General features: G+C 46.0%; 2 protein-coding genes across 2 annotated transcripts in view; both read right to left on the bottom strand.

The window, feature by feature from the left end:
* Positions 1-6,852: 6,852 nt before the first annotated feature.
* Positions 6,853-10,634, bottom strand: LOC118781877. Its single transcript, XM_036535046.1, has 5 exons — positions 10,622-10,634; positions 9,888-10,054; positions 9,479-9,689; positions 8,612-9,234; positions 6,853-8,307 (listed from the first exon to the last, which is right to left on the bottom strand). Exons 1-5 carry the CDS (start codon positions 10,632-10,634, stop codon positions 8,020-8,022), a joined length of 1,302 nt encoding a protein of 433 aa, XP_036390939.1. The 3' UTR covers positions 6,853-8,019.
* Positions 10,635-11,029: 395 nt separating this feature from the next.
* The window catches only part of LOC118789109 (ankyrin repeat and fibronectin type-III domain-containing protein 1-like), a 48,559-nt gene continuing 38,131 nt past the window's right edge, over positions 11,030-21,457 (bottom strand). The window contains exons 8-16 of the mRNA XM_036545430.1: positions 19,421-19,511; positions 17,286-17,393; positions 15,492-15,591; positions 14,654-14,786; positions 14,192-14,311; positions 13,821-14,036; positions 11,873-12,039; positions 11,402-11,552; positions 11,030-11,235 (exon numbers count right to left, since the gene is read on the bottom strand). Coding sequence (XP_036401323.1) covers positions 11,050-11,235; positions 11,402-11,552; positions 11,873-12,039; positions 13,821-14,036; positions 14,192-14,311; positions 14,654-14,786; positions 15,492-15,591; positions 17,286-17,393; positions 19,421-19,511 — 1,272 coding nt within the window. The 3' untranslated portion in view covers positions 11,030-11,049. The remainder of the gene's footprint in view (positions 11,236-11,401; positions 11,553-11,872; positions 12,040-13,820; positions 14,037-14,191; positions 14,312-14,653; positions 14,787-15,491; positions 15,592-17,285; positions 17,394-19,420; positions 19,512-21,457) is intronic.

Genomic DNA, 21,457 nt, shown 5'->3' with positions numbered 1-21,457 from the left:
GGGAGTCTCCATTCAGGCCAGCGCCCGCGCCGCGAGCCCGCCACCGCCTGATGAAAACTCTGCGCAAACTTAAAAGGAGCCTCCTTTTCAAAGGCATGACATCACCCCCCAAACAAAAGGGGTGGGGGTTTGAGATTACACCAGTAGAGGTACCAGTAAACCGGATCTGTCACACAAGGGGCTTCATTCAGCTGCTCTGGCCTGTCCAACAGCTTGCGCGCCAAGTTCCCCCCCGGCTTTAAACGGTGCCCTCCCAGAACTCCCGCAATCTCAGTGGTGTCCTGCCAGCAAATTTCAGATTCCTATCTCTTCCTTGGCCTCGGCTACTCAATATCGTGTTTTTGAACCTCTGCCTTTCTGAAAATCAGTAAAAGAAAATTTAAGTTAAAATCAACAGCTTATTGACAATCCCACGAGGAAACACGGGTTAAGATTCATTTTCTGTGAAGTTATTTGAAAACAAACATGCCAAATCTTTACTCCTGTTTCTCCCCCTAAGCATTTATGGTTGTTGGTGTGCTTGATGTTTTGCTTCCAACCAATCACCAGGCTTCTTGGCAAATTTGCAAGGAAGGTTTTAATCAAAGCGGTTGTTTCCCTTTTCTGTCAGATCTTGGATGGAGAATTAAAAACATGACAGAACTTAAAAGGATGATAACACTGTTAAAATTCTGCCAATTTCTACATTTAACAGATCTGTCATGTTCTCATTACCATCTGTAAGTAGGATTAGAAATATTGCTTTAATCTAAGCTTTTCTGACTTCAATCTACAATATTCATGTTAAAGGCAAACACAGGTCATTTTAAGGTAAGATCACATATGCATTCAGATACACATTTTAATGGCAATTTATTACATTTCAATGTTACTGTATCAGACTGATCTCATTCTTTTATATTATTACATATATAATGAATATTATTTCTTAGGTAATTTCTTCCACTGTTGCTGCTGAAATATTTAAATACATATAATTAAAAGGTATTTACTACTGCAACTACTTTGTGCCAACTGCTACAAAACGCCCTCAGAGAGATAGATGTTAAAATATCATGCGTGACATACAGTCATGCCCCATCCTCGTTAAAATTCATTAAAATAAGTCTAAGACAACAGGAAAAGTTTCAGAATAAAAGGTTGTGATATTTGCCGTATTACAATTATACTGTGTTTTCTTTTACAGCCGCCATGTTGGAAATCAGCTGGACAGCTAGACATTTACAAGGAACAAGAAAAAAAAAAAAAAAAAAAAAAACCTTGGAAGTTATACCGGCCGTCATTATTAAACTTGAAGCTTTTGTGCCACACATTGTCTGATTACTGGATAAACAGTTTTATACATTTTATAGACTGTTACCTACATGCTTGTCTATCCTGGGGCTCATTTGTTTCCTTTCTGATGGTGACGTAACAACCAAACGTGTGGGGCCAGTAGCCTCCGAACTGAATTACAAAGCAACACCAAACAATTTTATGTTACTCTCGTTTGAAGTTTGGCAACAGATGTTCTCCGGTTACGTATGGAAAATTCAACTGCTTCAACAGGAACGTGAACATAATGGCTACCTACATCATGGAGAAAAGTCACTTTCAAACGGGGTGGTGAAGCCAACATGATCAAAATTGCAGTGTGTGTGCGCTGCACCGAGCTGAACTTCAATTTATACTTGGTTGCGCTGTATAAATGTTTTAATATACCAAGGTTAATTTCATGGTCTCTGGATCGTGACTGTTCGTGATTTTATGAGGTGTGCGCATTAAAAAAAAACCTTTTCTGCACCTCTGGGATGTTAGTTTCTCTCTTTTTTGACAACATTCCATAGACCTGGAGGTTCGGTGTTGCATGTTGAAAATTACTTTTAATGCGCTCCCATTTGCCAACTGTTCCTCTGAGAGAGACCGTTGCCGCCGGGATTAAGCACACCAAGGGGGGTCTGGCTTGATTCATTTTCCGCTACATGAACAGAGCACTAACTTCATAAAGGTCTCATTTTACTAGCCCTATTGTACTGTTTTGCTTGGTTTGTTGTTCATAATACGTGGCCCAAGACTATAATCAGTGATTTATTTATCCCATATACGTATTCGTTTTGGCTGGAAAAAGCCAAACACACCACGTAGCTTTAATGAAGTTAGCAGACCAACACAGTATTTATCCTAATATCTTGATATCAATGAGATCATAGTATTTGATTTACTTATTTTTGTTGCTGTTATATAGTGTTAATGGCAAATAATATTCTTAGGTATACTGTATGTAGACATGATAAATGGATTATAAATGAAAATAGAAAGCCTTTTCATCGCTCCTGACTCCAGTTGTTTTGTTGCCACATAGATACTGGGTGAGCCCCATGTACAGCGTCATCATGTTGTACACACTCAGGGCTCAGTAAGGTGTCCCAGTGTTTTAGACACATAGGGAATGGACAAGGTCTATGCTCTGTCTTCTCGTACAAGGGAGACAGAGAGAGCTCCCGCACACAGACGCACACATTTGCCTCTGCAGATACCGTCTCCCCATCCCTCTCTGGGACCTCTGCAAACACGGCGTCCCCCTCGCAGCAGCCGTCCCCCCTCCCCTTCTCTTCCTCCGAATTCACTGGCACTTACAGAAAGCTCAGAGGCGCCAGTGGAGCTGGGCTCATCTCTGGGGAACAATAAAGGCAGATCTTCATAAAAACTTCAAAAAGCCCTTGCCAAGTGTTTTATAGGTGCTTTAAAGGTTTATAGGCCTCAGGGAGAGAGCGGAGTGATGCAGTAATCTATGGGCTGAATGTTGTTTTTTCATTGACAGCATAGGGGCAAACTTTTGTGAAACAGGTGATCAGTTGGGAGTCACAATGGAGTCATGACTTCTGTCGCTGTAACCTGCCACTATAAAAGGCATCAGTATAAATATATTTACAAATCAGACCAGAAGCTCATCTTACCTGAATGCTCTGCTCATTGCACATTTGTGAAAAATCTGTATCACCCTCTTTAAAAGTAAATGTAAATGAAGTGCTTGTTTAGGCTGATCAGAAATCAGTTTAGTAAAAATGTATATGATATGAGCACTTTTTTCTGAAGGTCCTGTAAGCTTTTATTAGTAAGACTGTGTAAATATTGTTTCAGAAACAACCCTCCCCTCCTTGCCAGTTGCCCCTTGTTGGGTCTCTGCATCCTGTTTGGGATTCATTTCAGGGCAGAATTACAGGCCCTCTGATGCTGGGCTGTCGAATTTGCTCACCCATTGGCCTGATGTCATCTTACCAAACCCAATCCCGTGTTTAAGGCATGGAAAACCAGCGTGGAATGGAAGCACAGTAAGGGTGTAGGCTTCTGCCCGCTTTAGCCCAGGCACCTATTCTTAAAATGGGGAAGTACCTTCACCCATTACCTCAGACCTCCAGCCCCACTTTTTAATGGTGTCATAACTTGGTCCTGAGGGGGTCACTATGAAGGGATTGTATGAGTTTTACATTGGAAGGGCACTTGTTATATATTAAAATATTTTCAACAGAAGTAGCCTTGTAAAATACTAACCTATTATATTTTCAGTGGGAAGGCACTTATTATATAGTAATGCAGCATTTCCCAAACCTCTCCTGGAGGACCCCTTGTCCTGCATGTTTTAGATCTCTCCCTGCTCAAACACAGCTGATTCAAATGATCAACTCGTTATGAACTCCTGAAGCTGCTTAATAACAAACTGATCATTTAAATCTGCTGTGTTGGAGCAGGGAGAGATCTAAAACATGCAGGACAAGGGGTCCTCCAGGAGAGGTTTGGGAAACGCTGTAGTAATGTATTACATTATCAAAAGGGCACTTAGATTGAGTTAGGCCACTGACAACTCTGTTGCAGGCTATACCATGCAGAGGGTATTGCTAATGGTAGATGTCATTATGATGTTTCCACAACATCATTGACAGTAAATATGTCCTGCTGAGGGTATTGCTGAGAGGCCCTTTGTAAAAAATGTATAGAAGTCATGGCATCTCTGTGTGTTATAAAGGTACCTTGCATGACATCATGTGCCAGTCACACAGCCTCAAAAAAGCAGAGGCTAAAAAATGGCAGCACCGATGGTCCAAACCACAACAATGGAGCGCTGAGGACCTTGTCCTACATTTTCCAATCATTTTCAAATCTGGCTATATTACACATAATACGATGGACAAAACCCCTTCTTGACAAGACAGATTTAGTGCTTTGGGCTAAAGTGGGTACAGTAGGTATCTTACCTAATGTGAACTGTGGAGTCTCCTCAGTTTGTGGCATTAGGTCCTGTCCTTTGATAATCTTGTCTGAATGTTGTCGAAGCAGAAAGGATCATCTCAGACTCAGAATGGGAACTCCAGCAGGGATCATGTCTCAGGTCAGGAGATTGTGAAAAGCCTCCCAGATGAGAATGTTAGGGGGTCAGGTTATATGCCCATTTCCTGGGAGCAGATGGATCAGATGATCGGACCTCAGTTTTGGACTATCGTAACTTCCTGGGTTCAGGTACATTTTAGGGACACTAGGAATTTGTTTTCATGTAGGTTGTGGCCAACAACTTTTCTTTTTCTCAGAATTTAATCAAATTTGAATGCTTTTTGTGTATGTGTGTAGAAGACAAACCCAAAATTTTCTATGCTTGCAGGCAGCCACCAGCACATGAGACACTGCGTGGAAGCAAAATACCTGCTCTGAATTTCTTTAATGAGTGTGAATCACGACTATTCATGGACTTTTCGGAATGTTTTTTTTAAGTATTTAGACATGGGCCGGAGCCTAAAATTAGAACGGCTCTTCCCGGAGTCTTCAGGTTTAAAATTAGGAGGTGTCAGAATTCCAGGGCAATTCTTAAGTTACTGTCGATAAATGGTTAAGGATTTCTCTTAAAGGTGCAGTGAGTGTGTGTATGTGTGTGTGTGTGTGTCTGTGCATGAATGCTTGCATGTGTATTGTGCATAAGCATGTGTGTCAGCATGTGTGTGTGAAGGGAAGTTAACATAGTCGCTCAACAGAAAAGCATGCAACATTTTCTGTCCCCTGAGGGATTGAACATAATACCTTTAAAGGCTCCTCTCTCTGACTTTGGTGGTATTTCCTTCTTGAAACTCAACTGCCGCTAAAGAAAACAAGCCCAATTGCCAGACAAAAGATCCTGCAGACAGAGGGAGATGACAGGCGGGTGTAAGCGGTAGAGGGCATAGCTGTCAGTGAAATAACAATGACTGATTAACAGTTAATGTTGTCCAGGCAGAATAAAATGTGGATATGAGCTAGTCAGTAACCCTAGTTGGGAAAAAAACCACCCCTTTGAATCATGAATTAATAAGACTGATTTTTATGCTGCACTGAACTGATAACTTTGTACACTGCTATCCACCAGGGGGCAGAGTATAGACTGAGGTGTGCACTTTGAGTTGGGGCAGGAGGAGGGTGGCCACTCCATTAGAGCTGCTGACAGATTTGTGACATCAACCCTAAAGCGTACAATCAGCTAATAAATGGGATTCAGATGGGGTGAAGACCATTTTCCTCTTTGACATAACTGAGAATTAGGTAGCTATAAATGACTGTTGATTCCCCAACACCACACTTCCAGTGAATCTCCCCTTTCCATCAGCCCACTAAAGAATCAGCTGCCTGTCACTCTAATTACACCATGGTATATCCTTAGGAGAAGCACCGTGTGCGGTCTCCTTTTCAACAGCCATACATCCTATCACATCTTGACAATAATTAACATTGCTGATGTCTAAATTTTGGTGTCTAGCTTTCAGCATGACTCATTACCTTTATTCTACAGGTGACATCTTGAGTGTATCCAACGGAGCACTTTGAGACAAACCACCCATCGGATATAAAACCTCCCCTCTCTTGCTTTTGATGAGATGAAAGACATAATAGAGTCTGAACATGTACTACATGAAGCTACTTACCAGATAAAGCCTTGTGCACATACGCAAAACAGAATTGCTTTGGATGCTTCTGAAAGGGCTATCTCGAACATGGGATGTGTAAAAAGAACAATATCAGAAATACCTCACTTTTCAGTGAAGTGAGAGCCCTGAGACTTCCTGTGAAATGTGCAGTCATTGTGAAACCATCCAAACAACCATGCACTTTTATAATATTCATTTATTATTCAATAAAAATAGATTTTTAAAAATGACGATATGTCTCCTTCACTTTGCCTAATGTATCTGCCAGTTTATTTTTACAAAGATGGGGCTTTTCTTCTCAACTGGTAAGGGCGTTTGCAGGTTGAGGACCCCAAAAATACTTCTTTTCTGTGTACATGTAGCCCTGTAGCCATATTGTACCCATTTAATCATTTTACATAATCAAGAAATCTTGATGCTACCCAGAGAAAAAAAAATCCATTAAATCTGTGTTCTGACAGACCTCGTGTTTCCCCTTTACACTGTGTTTTTATCACTGTCTCTAATTACATTTTGCATGTGCATGTTTTTGTAGTTTGCCCTTGTAAAATCTGTGGCAAAGCGTGAGTAAAAGGATACATCGAAGCTCTAACACAATAATAAAACTGTGTCAGAGAAACCAAGACTCGTCTATTACAAATAAACACCAGCAGTTCATAAGACTTGTTTCCTATTGGACCAACACAAGTAAACACAAGGCTCATGGAAGTCAGAATAAACAAAACAGCCTTCTCCTATCAACATACTTGTGAGCGCAGGCTGGTTTTCAGGTCCTGGCTGTCCCTCTGAGGGGGCAAAAAGGAGCAAAGCAGCCTCTTCACTTCAGTAAACTACTAATGCAAGTACATACAGGTAGAAGAACTGGAGAAACAAATGCCCCACACTGGTGCAAACTGAATACCACTGGTCTTTAAAACACAAAGCACTGCACTGTTCTAGACTGACGATTAGTACTGCATGGTACATTGTCAAAGTCTTCAAAGAGTCCTGGAAGATTACAAGCTCCTTACTAAATCTCAAGATAGTACAAAGTAAAATGAGTACGGAAGAAGAGTATTGCTTGTCTTTTTTGTTCTATTTGCTCTTTGTACATTTTTTTGTACACAAAATAACAACTGTTGTCACTTTCAAGTCTCTGTACTTTGAAACAAATGATACATTAACCAACTTCACACTTCCTTTAGAAAACGGCAGTCCTCTGTACATGTCTTCTCTGTACTCGGGAAGGAGAGAGATTGGCAGGTCAAAGAGTGCAAAGACCTTCACACACTTAACCTTTCTCTCCCTAAGTTCATGTCCTGCACGTGTTTCGCGTGTGTGTGAAATCCTGCTGGCTCTCCCGTTGAGGAAATGATCAGAGAACCAGAGCAGAATCCTTCACCTTTCATCAAGGGTGAACAACAGAGAGGTTTAATTAGCGCAAGGACACAAGCCCGTACAGCGAACACCAATCCAGTTGCTCCTTGGGAAGGTTCCAGGGCACAATGGGGAGACGTGCAGAACACTGTGTCTCTGCAGCCAGCCTTTACTCCAATTTCATGAAGGAGGACACTATAAAAAAATTACATTTTTGCTCTTCCTCTTGTCCTGTACATGCTGTCACATGTTGTTGTGACAGCACACATGGTTGTCACATGTTATTATCAATGCAGAAACAGCATTACTTCAGTCTTCTTTGCACTGACTCAGAAAATCACATCCTTTCTCACAGTCCAAACTTTTTTTACGTGAAAAAGTTTGTTTTTGCTCATTTGGTGTCCAGATGAGAAGGGAAAAGGTCTTCAGGAAGCATATGAGGGGGAAGGGGTTAACAGGGTAAATCTCACAGCAGCATATGCAGAACGACAGATTAAAAAAACAAACTGCACTCGGTAGCAACAATGCTTGTCTGTCTGGTACACATTGAAAGTACCAGTAAGGGTCTGGCGGAGAGAGCGGCGGGCGAACGCAGGAGTTCCCTCTGACCCGTCCGTAAGACTCTGACACATTTCTGGCCCATTCTCCCGGGGCGGGGAGTTGCCTTATGTACTGGAAGTGTGGCGGCGAGGGCAGGGTGGATTGTGGGAAGGCGGCAGGAAGGCCGCCCCCAGCCTCCTCACACGGTGGTGGCGCGGCTGAACTGCAGGGCCAGGGGAGAGTATTCCTTGACGCGCACGCACAGCCGGCCCCGCAGCCAGGGGTTCTGCAGCTCCAGCGGCCGGAAGTCGTCCTGCAGCCACTTCTCCTTGTCATCCAGCACCAGCACCAGTCCAAAGTGCTCCAGCTGCTCCTGGCCGTACACAAACTGCTCCGGGCTCCTCAGCAGCCGGCGGGACACCTCGTTCATCTCCTGCACAACCAGGCGGACCATCTCTCGGGCCGAGGTGCGCTGGGTCACGCGCAGCTGAGGGGAGGAGGGAGAAGAACAGGCCAAAGGTCAGCTGGGAGAGGAGTTTTATTCAGACCAAACACCCTCAAATTGAATTCAACAGACTGCAAATAAAGTAATATAAGGCAAAACTTCCCACTCAAACCTTAAATGAGCACCAGGCTCAGAGGCCAGCTACATAAAATGTGATAAGTGACTGAGATCATCCAGCTTAAACAGAAAACTGAAGAAAATATATCCTAGCTTGTTTTATGTGAGTGGTTATGTGATGGATGCCGGGGTGCAGGTTAGGTTTACAGCAGGCGTGCGAGACACAGACCTTGACACTGGTCTCCTTAGGCAGTCCCGTGCGGTACTGTGGGTATACCCTGAGAGTGACGTGCCAGCCCTTCCTGGGGGCACCGGGCGAGGTTTCAGTGTAGCGCTGGGAGCCGCTGTCCTCGGAGAGGGTGCGGGCAGGGGGCGGGTGAGGGCAGCGGTCAGCGGGACAGCAGCGGTCCACGGAGGACGGCCGGGGCCAGCGGCGGTGCGGGGAGGTGCAGGGCGAGGCGGAGGGCTGCGAGGAGGGGAACTCCAGGCTGCTGGTGCGCACGCAGAAGGCCTGCCTCTTCTCCGTGATGCGCAAGAGCTCGATCTGCCGGCTGGGCAGGATGAAGTCACTGTCGAAAAGCTCCGCTGCCGTGCGCCTGCGCTCGCCCAACATGGGTGGCAGGGGCTCGGAGGCCTGCAGCACGTCGGGGGTGGAGTCTCTCAGGGCGCCCCCGCCGCCCCCGCCGCCCACGCTCTCGTGGAGGAAGCCCCCCGGCTCAGCCGCCGAGGAGCAGGGCGAGGAGGGGAGCAGGTCCAGCTCGCGGGGGCTCTGGGCCCGGCTGGAGTCGTAGTCGCTGTCTGTGGTGAGGAAGACCTCAGAGGAGCCCTCTTCATCAGAGAGGCCGTGAAAATCTGCCGAGAGTCACAGTGGTTAGACTCCTGCAATGTGGTCAAAACTAATACAAGAGTAGTAGCTTCGTAAAGTAGTAGCTTCATAAAACGCAGTATTAAAAACACAAAGGCAATAGAGGTGATGGTTAGTAGTCAATGTTCAAATCCAGTCAACTACTGTGCAAGGCACGAATATCCTCTTATTAATATGTCAGGCAAAACTTACTGTCATGTGGAGTCATGCCAGAACAGGTGATTGTCTCACCAGAGATGTGCTTACGGCTGGTCTCTGGCGAGGGCATAGGGGAGGGGAGGTAGTCAAGCTGCGAGGAGGTGGAGCGGGGTTTTTCTGGAACCACATCCCTAGAGAAGTCGATGACCCAGCCTAGAGAGATGCCTCCGGTGGGCTGCTTGTAGCGAGCATACTGCAGAGCATCCATGATCCACCGCGCTTCCCTCCACACCTCCTCCATTTGCTGAAAACATATTCCAGTTGTGTGATCAAGCTTGAAATCACTGACCTAATTAACAGAGACTACTTTAACAATTGGGGTGGCACTGTAAAGGTTTCAGTCATAGTTAGAGCACAGCCCAAATGATCCTGTGACATAAAGTAGCCATTTGTGACTTTGTTAAAACGTCTCTTGCGGGTCTGTGAGTGCCAGTCCCCTCACCTGCATGTGTTCCTGGACTTGCTGGTGCTTCTGCTTGGCTGCCAGCAGCTCAGACTCAGAGAAGGCCTCTCTCAAGGTCTGCTGGGACAGGAATGACTCCAGCTCCAGCAGGGCTGACACACGACAGTACTGGCCAATGAAGCTCTGGCAGTAGGCATCAAAGTGAACTGCAGGAGAGACAGCAGAACGGCAGTCAAGGCAAGACTGAAAGACTGGAAATAAATCAATAGCGACAAAACGGCACCTCGCAGACAGAACAAGACCTTGTTAGCCCAGCCAAATCGCAGCATGTCTGCCTCAGGAACGCTCCTTTCTACTTTCTTCAGGTACACCTGAGTGTGACCAAAATTGAACCTGACAAGCTACGGTTACTGAACAAGTATTCATTGTTGGGAGGAAGCTGGTCTATTTCTATTCCGTTTTCACAAGCAACCACTGTAAGCTCATGTCAGATTTGTGAATGACTTTCAAAAGTCTACAGATATTCTACAATATTCTTCTGCAACTTTTTACATTTTTAATATATGCTGTATCAATATATCAATATCAATCCAAATTTGATCACAGGCTTAAGCCATATATTCATTTTATATTTTTTAAACTTGCTAACATGGCTAATTGGCATAAAATTTGCATTTTGGACTACTTACCTATTGAATCCCTAACATGTCATTGTAACTGTTGTATTATGCACCACATGTCTACTGATGCTGTTTCAGTAGATTTAATCTTACTTTGAAGTCTCATGGCAAGATACTCTGGATACTCAAGATAAGATACTTCTATGTTTTTAAATTATGCAGGCATTACAATAAAGGTTTATGTCCATCCTTATACACAAATAGCACAGGTCTGGAAAAAAAGATAACCACAAACTAACAACTTTGAATTACCAATGGCTGACACAGCGCAGTTTTGGCACGTTTCATTATGACCCATAGAAACGACGTGCAAGAGTCGGTCTCTAGCATTTACAACAGCAGTCACTTATTCAGGTCAGCTGTTCCTTCATTTGTGAGTTGGTTGCTGGGATGTTATCGCCCTTCCTCATGAATATAAAGTGCCTGTTTCATTTGATTACTTCCAGAGCGAGCTGAGAAACATTAGTGCAATGACAGGAAGCAGATAAGGGGCGCGCGGAGCACAAGGAGGGAGACGGGTTTCACGTCGCGTCCTCACCCAACTCAAAGACCTGCAGGGGCAGGGTGAGGAAGCCGGAGCGTGGGGAGTAGGGGTTGTTCTGCCCAGGGGCGGTGCACACATCGTCCGAGGGCGGCAACAGGAGCAGGAACGAAACCTTCTCGCCGAACTCCAACACCTCCTGGCTGTAAATGCGAAAGTCCTGTGCCTTTGAGAGAGAGGCAAAGGGGGACTGAGATCACGGCATAGCACTCATAAACACATAGGGTAAAATGCGTGTGCATAGGACCTGCTATTAACAGAAGAGGACGGATAAGTAGGAGTTAGAAAAGTGTGAGAGTGCTTTGGTCCGAGTGCATTTCCATGTGTCTAACCTGGCTGACAGGGATATTGATGTGGGCTATGAGCTCCTTGCAGGCACTGCGCAGGTCCTGCAGAAAACAGTGCGGAGCGCTCTGGACATCCTGGTCCATCTCCAGAGACTCCTCCAGACAGCTGAGAGCCTGTAGCCACTGCCACTCCTCCCTGTGTGTGTGAGAGAGAGAGAGAGAGAGAGAGAGAGGTCACACAAGTAGATGATACATAAATATAGGCCCATATATATAACGATAAATACAATATACACCCATATATTGTCAAACATATCAAACAAAACTGCTTTTAGCATTGTATTTTTAGCATAGCATTGTAATATGACAACATAATAAAATCACAAAATGAAAATTCAGTGACACCCTTCCACTCCACACATACGTACATACGTATACAGAGAACATTACACCTCAAGACCCAGCTTGAACCTCCACTGTTCCTCAGATGAGCCACCTCCAAGGAGCTCTCCGTACCTGGACACATTGCTGTTGTCTCGAATCTTGACATGGCAGAGCACATTGGGCAGCTTCTGCGGGACCAGCACCCTGATCTGGTCCACAGAGCTGCAGAGCTTCAGGTAGCCCAGGTAGAGGCCCGGAGAGAGCAACTTCCTGCTGCGCCTGTGGTAGGCCAGCTTCTCCTGCAATACCCAGGGAGCATTCATCAGCACAAATGAACCCCTGTCATGTCAGCCAGTTAACAAAGATGTCGTTGTCATTATTAAGTTAATTAGCAGATGCACTTATCCTGGGTGACTTTTAGTGCGTGACATTACAGTAGTGACAAACAAGCAGGAAATACAAATAAATTAAACCTTGCACTTCAGAGCATGATCAAAATTAATGAGAAAATTATATCATAAATTTATAAATTGGCTGGCAGGTCGCTGGTGGAAATGGGAGTGAATACAAATGATGTGAATGCAAATATTCAATTTTTCTCTCAAAGCATAATGAAGCTAATCCCTGTCATTCTCTCAAGTTTGTTAGCTGTGATCTGAAACCAAGGATTGAGAGGATTATACCATCAGAGAGCCACTGAGGTAAAGGGAAGAGGAGCAGTTTGCCTGCCTGTCTTTCCACTACAATTCAACGAGTCACATGTGTATCCAGTGACAGAGGAGACAGCTTTCCCTCATTCTCATTGCCTGTTGTTTTCTGGCATTATGATCTATGTTCAAAAGCATTTGGAACAGAGAAACATCATCTGGAATGCAAGCCATTATTTTGAGAACAACTGTTCAGACATCTACGTAAGTAAATGCCGACCAATTCATTTCCATATATGATCCAATCAAGGAAGATCTAATTTGCATAAATTATCAAAACCACACAATGAAAAGCAATTAGACATCATCAGCATGTGGCCAAATGTATCTGGAAACATGATTATGGGAACAAAAGAGAATTTCAATACTGTTACATAAACCTCATTCTCTCTTCCCTTCTCTCTACATGTCTGGATGTCCAAATGAAGACATTTAGAAAAAAGTGCATGCAGAGAGAATACCATACACTGCATTCCACCCTGGTGGGAATGGGAGAAGTAGGAGTGACAGTGATAATTATGAGTGGATCACTCTGAAAAAAAGTTGCTTATGTTGGTTATTTTAAGGATTCTCTTCCAAGATGGTTCATTATCATGGAGATGAAATTCAGATTTCTTTTTTTATTTGCATTTTTTAGAACAAAGCCAAATACTGCTCAGCTCAAGGGTATGCTTTCAGAGAGTTAATTTAATTCATGAAATTTGAAGAAAGACCGCAGATTCCCTGGGTTATTTTTCTTGTGTCACGGAGAACCACAGAAGAACACATTGTACCGCTCAGGACAGGGAGCTTGAAGTCATTTCACATTTTCGTCTCATTTTTTCCCCCCTTGAAATATGCTGGTAATGGATGTTCGTCTCTATTATGAATTTCCTCACTGTGTAATGATGGCAGCGGATGCTATTAAATACACTGGCTTGCCTTCTCACAGGCCATGATCACTCTTCAGCATGTATGGCAGAGACCCACAGGGCTTAGATGTTTTATCACAGAGGAGAAAAGAAACCTCATCAGAGTGAAAGCTAAAGTGATGCTCAGAGGAGCTGGGGAGGTGAACTGCAGTTGAACAGTTGTGAACTGCTGTACCTTGTGATGTCTCAGATGGACAGTCAGATGGAATACATGAGCGTGCAAATCAATGATCAGTGTTCCAGTACTGAGTGCCATAGTTTTGAGAGTTATTACAATCGAGTATTACAGTGCTGAGTGTTACAGCGTGGAGTGTTATAGTGCTAGCTGTTAAACTGATGAGTGTTACAGGTGTGAGGGGTACTGTGTTGGGTGTTACAGTAATGACAGTTGTGTTGGCTAATGCAGTTTTACAGTGTTCCAGGGCGGTGTTGAGTGTTACGGTGCTGGAGGCTGAGACCCACGTGCAGTGTGATGAGGAGCATGTCCAGCGCTGTGGGCTCCTCGGGGGAAGAGATGGATTTTCGCTGGAGCTGTAGCTTGCAGAGCTGGGTCCAGCGCACCCCGTCCAGGCTGGGGCTGGAGCTCATGTCCCGGAGAGTCACCAGCAGCACATTGCCGTGCTTGTCTTTGATGGGCTCGAAGTATACCCTCCCAAGGTCCTGTGTTCCCAGCATGCCCTGTGAGAGAGACACGTCCGCGGCTGGGGTTACACACCAGCCCTGTAAAGCCCTGCCTGCCACTGGATCCTGTGCAGCTTAGTTTCCTTTCAGTGTAGCTTTATTCAGTAAACAACAGTTAATAAAATTGTAGCGACTGAAGGTGGCCATTCTACCTGAAGCAGGGATATAGCCTGCAGCATCTTGAGGCGTGTCTGCAGGGTACAGGAACAGGAGGACTGGGAGGGGCTGAGACACTGCTGCAGCCAGGGGATCTCCTCCCACAGGTAGGACACCTGCACAGGAAGAGAAGAGAGTGGGACAAAACACACACATTTGTGTAAGAAGTCGCAGAGTAGATACGTCCTTCAAGGCAATGAGCTCTGCAAAAATTGCTCCTCTTACTCAATATTTTACCAGCAATGAAAAATCTGTATGTCAGCTTGGTGAAGACAAGCCTGGCGCCACTTTAGACTCATCTGTGAATTGATTTTCCAGTGTCATGGCTTCACACTAGCACGAGCAGAGTGTGATCTTCTGTATCGAGGTGACTTCCAACTGCGTCTTGTGAACTGGAAGTTAATGTTGAAGATTCTATTCCTGTAAGATGAAGGAGGGGCTCTCCTGAAAGGACCTACCTTGGTGAACCAGAGGAAGTCCTGCATCAGGGAGCTAGAGTAGGAGTCCTCAATCTCCACGATGGGGATCTGATCCTCGGGAGTCACCAGCACGTTGTCGTCTCTGTAGAATATTGAGGTCAGGTACAGGCCCCTTTGAGAAGAAATGGTAACATAAGACACCGGTCAGTTCAAACGAGAAGGCTGTGGGCCTATAGGCATGCATTCTACACTAAGCATGGAGTTGAGACTGGGGCTTACACACTTACTTCTTGTCATGCTATTACCACCATTTTGGAACATTTTGTTTGCTTCTGTTTAAAAGAATGTCTACTCGCTGTTTTTCTGAAACTTGTTTTCTCACGAACACAATGTCACACATGATAAAGAGCAAATCGAGCGTTTCACCCCAAACTGAATCTATTATGACTATGTAAGACCCATTCTGAGTTGAGGGGGTCGGGGGTTCTCCTGTGTGACTTCAAGTGAGTGATGCTAATGACATTTCAAAGTGTGTGCTGTAAAACACCCTGTGGTCTGACTATAAAAGGTGATATGGAAGACCGCAACTGCCAGCGAGCGCGGCTGGCTCAGTGAGGGGGATATCTGCTGTTTGGCCTGGGGGCAGGCTGGGCTGATCAATGAGGCCCTGTGAGAGCTGTGCTTAGACATTTCTACAGCTCTGAGAGGACTGATACAAAGAACCGCCACAAACATGTTTTCAATCAACACTGAGACAAAAGACAGCATTTATCAACAGAAAGAAAGACTGACAGAGAGAAAAAATACAAGAATGAAAGAGAAAAAATGCAAGAATGAAAGAGAAAAAAGGCTGAGAGAACAGGCATAAATATGTTACCTCTTCAAGCTTTTTACAAACTTGCTGGTAGGCTGGAAAAGGTGCCTCAGGCTTTTGGAGACAGAATGCTTCCTCACATGTGGCGGCGCTTTGCACTGCTCTGAGACAAAAACAGATTCCAGCAGATTCGAAGATGAGTGAAGTTAACATTCACAATGATAAAGCTGCTAATAATGAACATCAGAAATAGTATCCCATCTGTTTCAGTAAATTCGAGGTCTGAGCTGTAAAATCAATGGATCTGTTCATTCTCCCCCTGGGACAAACACTTCATTGTGTTTGTGTGTGTGCGTGTGTGTGTGTGTGTGTGTGTGTGTGTGTGTATGCATGTTCTTAATTCACAACGAAAACTGTTTGGAGAAACAACTGGCTCACTTAGTCAGCTTCAATTAACCCAAAGTCCAGTCCTGGGAGTGGCTGGTGTGTCTTTGTTTTCCATTTATAAATTTTCCATTATTGCGAGGATGCTATTCTACTTTTAAAACTTTGACAATCGGTTAGGTTATTTGGTATGTCTGTAATAGAGCCTGGCATACACAGACAAACACAAACAACAGGAAGTAGAAGAATTTATGGCATCTTATCAGCCAAACCCTTATCGCAAAGTATTTCACTGCAGACAAGCAAAATCCTAGGTTTATAACATGCCCATACATCAAACTCGCTCGAACTTAAGTTTCCCCTCTCTTCCAGTCTCAACAAATGTTTAGTTAAACGGCTCCACTGTAGCATATACGAATATACATAAAGAGGCGTGGATGTAAAAGACTCTTAAACTCATCCCACTGTCCTCTGCCTCTGCTTGTGGCAGCCTATGGGGTTTCAGCAGTTCAAACCATACACAGAGAGGTGGTTTCTCTTTCCTTCTTGTGACGGCCTATTGTCCCAACCTCACCCCTGGTCCAGGAACAGTGTTGTCTTGTGCTGGAATCAGCCGGCCATTATTGCAGCTGTGTTGAGGGAGGTGAGGCAGGGGGTAGGCAATGCACACCTCTGTGTATTTACCCGCTCTACGTGTAGGTGTCAGAGCAGGAATTAAGAAGACAGGGAACGTGCTGGGGACCCTGGCTGACAGGGAGGTTAGTTGTCTCTGGTGGGGGTTTGTTTGTTTTTGGTGGGGTGGGCTGATGGCGTGGTGGAAGGAGTAGGATAATGCGCTTTGCAATTCATTAGCAGCCGCTGGTCCCCACAAGCCCCGAAGCAATCTCGCCTCAGCTCCCCAGCACACGGCACTTAAGTCAATAAATCCTCCATTGAGGAGAATGAGCTAATTTTCTTTTCACAAGGCATTGAAGGTAAAATAACAAGAAAGAGCTTCTCTCGTTCCCTCCCCCCGTTCCTAAACCCAGGCACCACCCTCCCACCCTCTCCCCTGAGTCAGACAGGCAGGTTGGCCCACTGCTGGGGTCACTGTGTTAGTGAAGGCCCCTTTCACAGTTTAATTAATAGTGTTTTCAGAAGGAGGGGGTGCTGGGCCCAAGAGGGAGCAGACGTGAGTCCTTAAGGGGCTGCTCCACGAGTCACTGTCAATTTATACCCCTGAAACTAAAGCAAAGGCTCAATTTCCACAAGAACAACAAACATGACCCTGAGCAGACAGACATGGCTACCGTGTGTGAACCAGGGCAGGGCTGAAAGCTCACCATTATGCGCCGTCACCCACGCAACACTGCCCCACTGTTGAGAAGCAACTCTCCCAAACACTAGAGAGCTCATGATGCAAAACAACAATAACAGCAAATGGCGAGCCTGCCAGTTTCTCAGAGAGAGAGCCAAGCTGTTTCGGTCTCTTACCATGGCACACACAGTGCCGGTGGGCATCTTTTATCTGGCCCAGCAGCTGGTCCAGTGCCTCCTTCTGGCCTCTCTGCCGTGGTGCGCGCCCGTCGATCTCCCTCCAACCTACAAACACACAATGCTTAGTGCATGGCCACAAACATCAAACACGTGCCTCTCTAAAGCCCCAGAACCAGCAGAACTCATCCACAGGAGAGGGACACATCTCACTGAAAAGTGGATGTATGTATGGAATGGTGGAGCAATGTGTGACACCGTGAACGCATGTAGCTACTCCTGCAATAAGGGCCCATAGACGGAGTCATTCCTATTTAAAAAAAAAAAAAAAAAAAAAACAGAAATTGTTGTTTGCTTACTTCTATAGGCATTCCAGAAGCTCAGAGCCTTGCAACACGGCTGTGCTCTGCTCCGCCCAAACACCTGGGACAGCTCCCACAGTAAACACAGAGGATGGGAATGCGGCGTGGAGATGATGTGATGTTGATAAGACACAGGGCCGTCTTGGTTATCCCACTGGCCCCTGGGGGACTTTATGAATACTGTACTTCTATTCCCGGAAAGGTTCCTGTCCTGACAGTACAACCGGGCTCTTTAATGTGTTTGCTTTTGGTTATAAGGGCTTTACTGTCCTGCTTTACTACATGCTCACAGACATTAAAATATTTCCAGTGGTAGCAGAAATGGAAAACACAAACACACAAATCGAAATTAGCACAGAGAAAAAAAAAAAGGGAAAACCCACCCATCCACACACACAGACACAGACAGCACACACTCGTACACATTACTCGCATACACAACCCATAGGAAAATGTTATGCGAGCTGCCCAAAAACAGTCGTCTCTTCCCACTTCAGTCCAATACTCTTTGGAGGTCAGTGACCAACTATGCTGCAAGAGCTGACGTACTTCAGACGTCAGCAGTCCAACAGAGCCAGCTGAGCTTCTAACACATTAATGGACATTTACTTTTTTTCCGCCTTCGCAGAGCAGTTCCCAGAGCTGTGCTCCATCAGCTACGGCGATCTCACAACCCCCTCATGCAGACAGCCTGTCTTGGAGAGGCGATGTTACTACGTTGAGGGGTTTCCAGTGTGAAGCACTCCTCATCGGATGTAATCGCCTGTGCGCAGTGAGGGTACGCGTTACATAAAATGAGGAGGGGGGGCGATCTTTACAGCCTCTCAGCACCTCAGCTGTCGGGGGGGCGGGGGTGGGATGACCTAACAGCACGGATTCGCTGACCTCATCGAGCACTATCCCGGCAAAACACTTTGCTACAGTTACAGCCAGTGACGTCCGCGCGGCGTTCCCCGGAGGGAACGTCCTGTGATCCGGCAGAGCCCAGCTGTCCCCGTCTCAGGGAGTGCCAGGGCCAAGAGTGCAGGTTAAAAGTTCACCCCGGGGGAGAGGGAGACACTCAGCATATTGAGATCTGCCTGTATCTGTGAATGTAGCATGCACTTTACACTGTGCTGGCACGGCGCTGCCTGATTCAGCTAAGCCAGGCACCCACGGCAGGCAGCTCTGCGTCCTGCATGAGCGGGGCTGAACTGCTGCGAGTTCTGTTCCTATGACAGCATGCCATACCGTGCGATGGCGTATTGGAGTAGAGACCGCAATGTAACGGGGATACAGAGGCCGCCCTGAGCTCAGTTTTTACCACTGTGGCTCCTGGCACAGGGAGACGTCTGTCTCGGCAAGCTGAAGGTGAGACAGACTGCTCGCCCCGGGCAGTGCCAGTGGGGCTCTTGGTTTACACAGGGCAGTCAGCAGCATCCTGCCCTGGCATTGTGTTCTTCTGGATGCCGGCTATGCAGCGTCATTCAGCCCGCACTGGGAGAGGTGCCGGCCCCGGGGGCGGGCGGGCAAACTACAGCATGAGCTTAGCCGCACGGCACTGACTCAGAACTTTGAGGCAGAGGGAGAATGGCCAGCCCAGAAGGCTGGTTCACTGTGGGATAACCTTTATGATCACCGCAATGGATGGAGCCAGGTCTGAGTTTTGGGCAGCTGGGACTGAATGCCAGTCTGAAGCTGAAGTGGTCTGAAGGTTGCACTGTGGCTGCTCCCCTATGATTTCAAGGGAGAGAGAGTGTGAAGGACAGAGAGGGACAGAAGGCAGAGACTTACTGGAGGGGACTGCACACGCTGGGACGGACGTCTGCGGGGGTCCCCATCCCTTCATGTTGTAAGCAGATACCTGCACATAGTAAGGATTCCCCTGCAACAAGAACCAGATCAGAGATTCAGAACAGTGTACAATAGAGCTTCCTCATGACAACTGAAAGGATGTGCTCTGACACACATCAGCAGGATGACTGTGAAATCCAGTGTCAGACATATAAACTTATATACTATATACTTAACCCACAATTGCCTCAGTAAATATCCAGCTGTATAAATGGATAACATTGTAAAAACCTGTAATTGATGTAAGTCACTCTGGATAAGAGTATCTGCTAAATGCCAGTAATGTAATGTAATGTTTGATACAACCAGTATAAACATTCATAATCCTTGCTGAATTGTCACTAAGGAGAGATAGTGATGGCATTTCTGATGGGCACATTCATAACAGATCATGCTGAAGTACTTGCAACATCTATACAACAGAATAAATGACAATGGTTCCCAGTACTGCAGTATTCATTAAACACTGTCACAGCATATGGAACCCCTGCATTGGGGTGGGGGGAAAAAAGCTGGCGTTTTAGCTAATGTTAGCATTCAACGTTAGTGCAAGGAACCACTCCAGTGATTTGCATGGCCAGAGGGGGAGACAGTGTAACTCAATTCCTCCTGGATGGCTTGGGGGACAACCTTTATGAATCTTGGGCCAATGTGTGTGTTGGGGGCCTGCGATGAGGTGGACATAAGAGCAGACTTTGCGGGGCTGGCGGTGCGGGGGAGGGGGTGGTAGTGGGAGTGGGGGGGGGGTGTGTAGGCAGGGACACTTCGGAGCTGAGGATGTGGGGTCTTTCCATGTAACCACGGCACTCTCCACTTTCTCAGCCTGATAAATCAGAGGCGACGGGGGCCCTGACCGCTGCCTGACCCCTCCTGACGCGGGGAGCACAGGGGGTGGCGTGGGGGGCCGCTGGGATGGCGACGCTGCCTACAGACACCAATTAGCCACGGAGCTGGTGCGGGGTTTGATCTTTGCAGGTAGGGGAGCTGGGGACACATGGGGGGGCTGATTTATTGGGGAATAATTCTCAGAGCAGGTTGTGTGCGGGGGGACTCAGGACTAAGAATGGGGAAGGCTAGGGGGAGGAGAGGGAGGTAGTCAAAGGACCTGGAGCCAAAAAAGAAATGCAGAGAAAGCATACTGAGGGATAGGAACATCATATTATTTTGATTTCATTTTAAGTTCAAAGTATTCACAGTTAGTTACAAGTCAGTTCAAAAGCTGGGAAGACAGCCTGTGTTGTATTTATAGATTCAGTTTTGTGTTGCCCTGTGATTTCATCAACTTGCTCCTAATTCTACTATTCATTAACTCTGCATTTGCCCTGATCTAATATTGTGATATTGCAATATTCTGGTTTTCCGCTCCGAAAATGTCCGATGCTGCAGGCAGGGATTTATCACTGTTTTATGAATGTGTTACATCAGAGAGTTCCAGAACCTGCCCAGTGAGGGTCTCTTGTGTAATGGGGAACAGGCTTCTTGAAGGGCTTTTTTTAGCTTTGGTTCCACTGCCGAGGTGATTGGTCACACATCTTTCTGAGGACTTGTGTCTTTCAGGTAGGGGATGAAAAGGCCTGCTGATTTACAGGGGAATAAATCACGCAGCAGCTTGGGAGCGCCGCTGCAGCCTCTGACGGGCTGTGCTGGCCTCTCTCGCACATTTAACACTCCATCCCTGTTCTCCACCAAACGCCTGTGAAAGGCACAGCACGCGCGCGGGGGGGGGTGGGATGGGGGGGGACATGACGCGATTCACTGCATTCAGTCCTATCAGACTTACTGGTGTCTGATGCCCTCCAGTGTGACAAGCCCTCAGAAATCAGCAAAAGAGCAACTATCATTAATCTACCAAGCGGTGTGATGACAAAGGTGCAAAAAATTAATGTAAAGGAAGAACCTGGGATCAAAATAAATTACCCTGAAATAAAGCATCGAAAGTGAAATGTCCCCCAGAATTTAGCTCTGGTTGGCTGTTCA

The sequence above is a fragment of the Megalops cyprinoides genome, chromosome 1 (genome assembly GCF_013368585.1).
Source record: "Megalops cyprinoides isolate fMegCyp1 chromosome 1, fMegCyp1.pri, whole genome shotgun sequence".
NCBI lineage: Eukaryota > Metazoa > Chordata > Actinopteri > Elopiformes > Megalopidae > Megalops > Megalops cyprinoides.
Note: the sequence above shows the minus strand (reverse complement) of the source record. Positions and strands in the feature narration are given on the sequence as shown.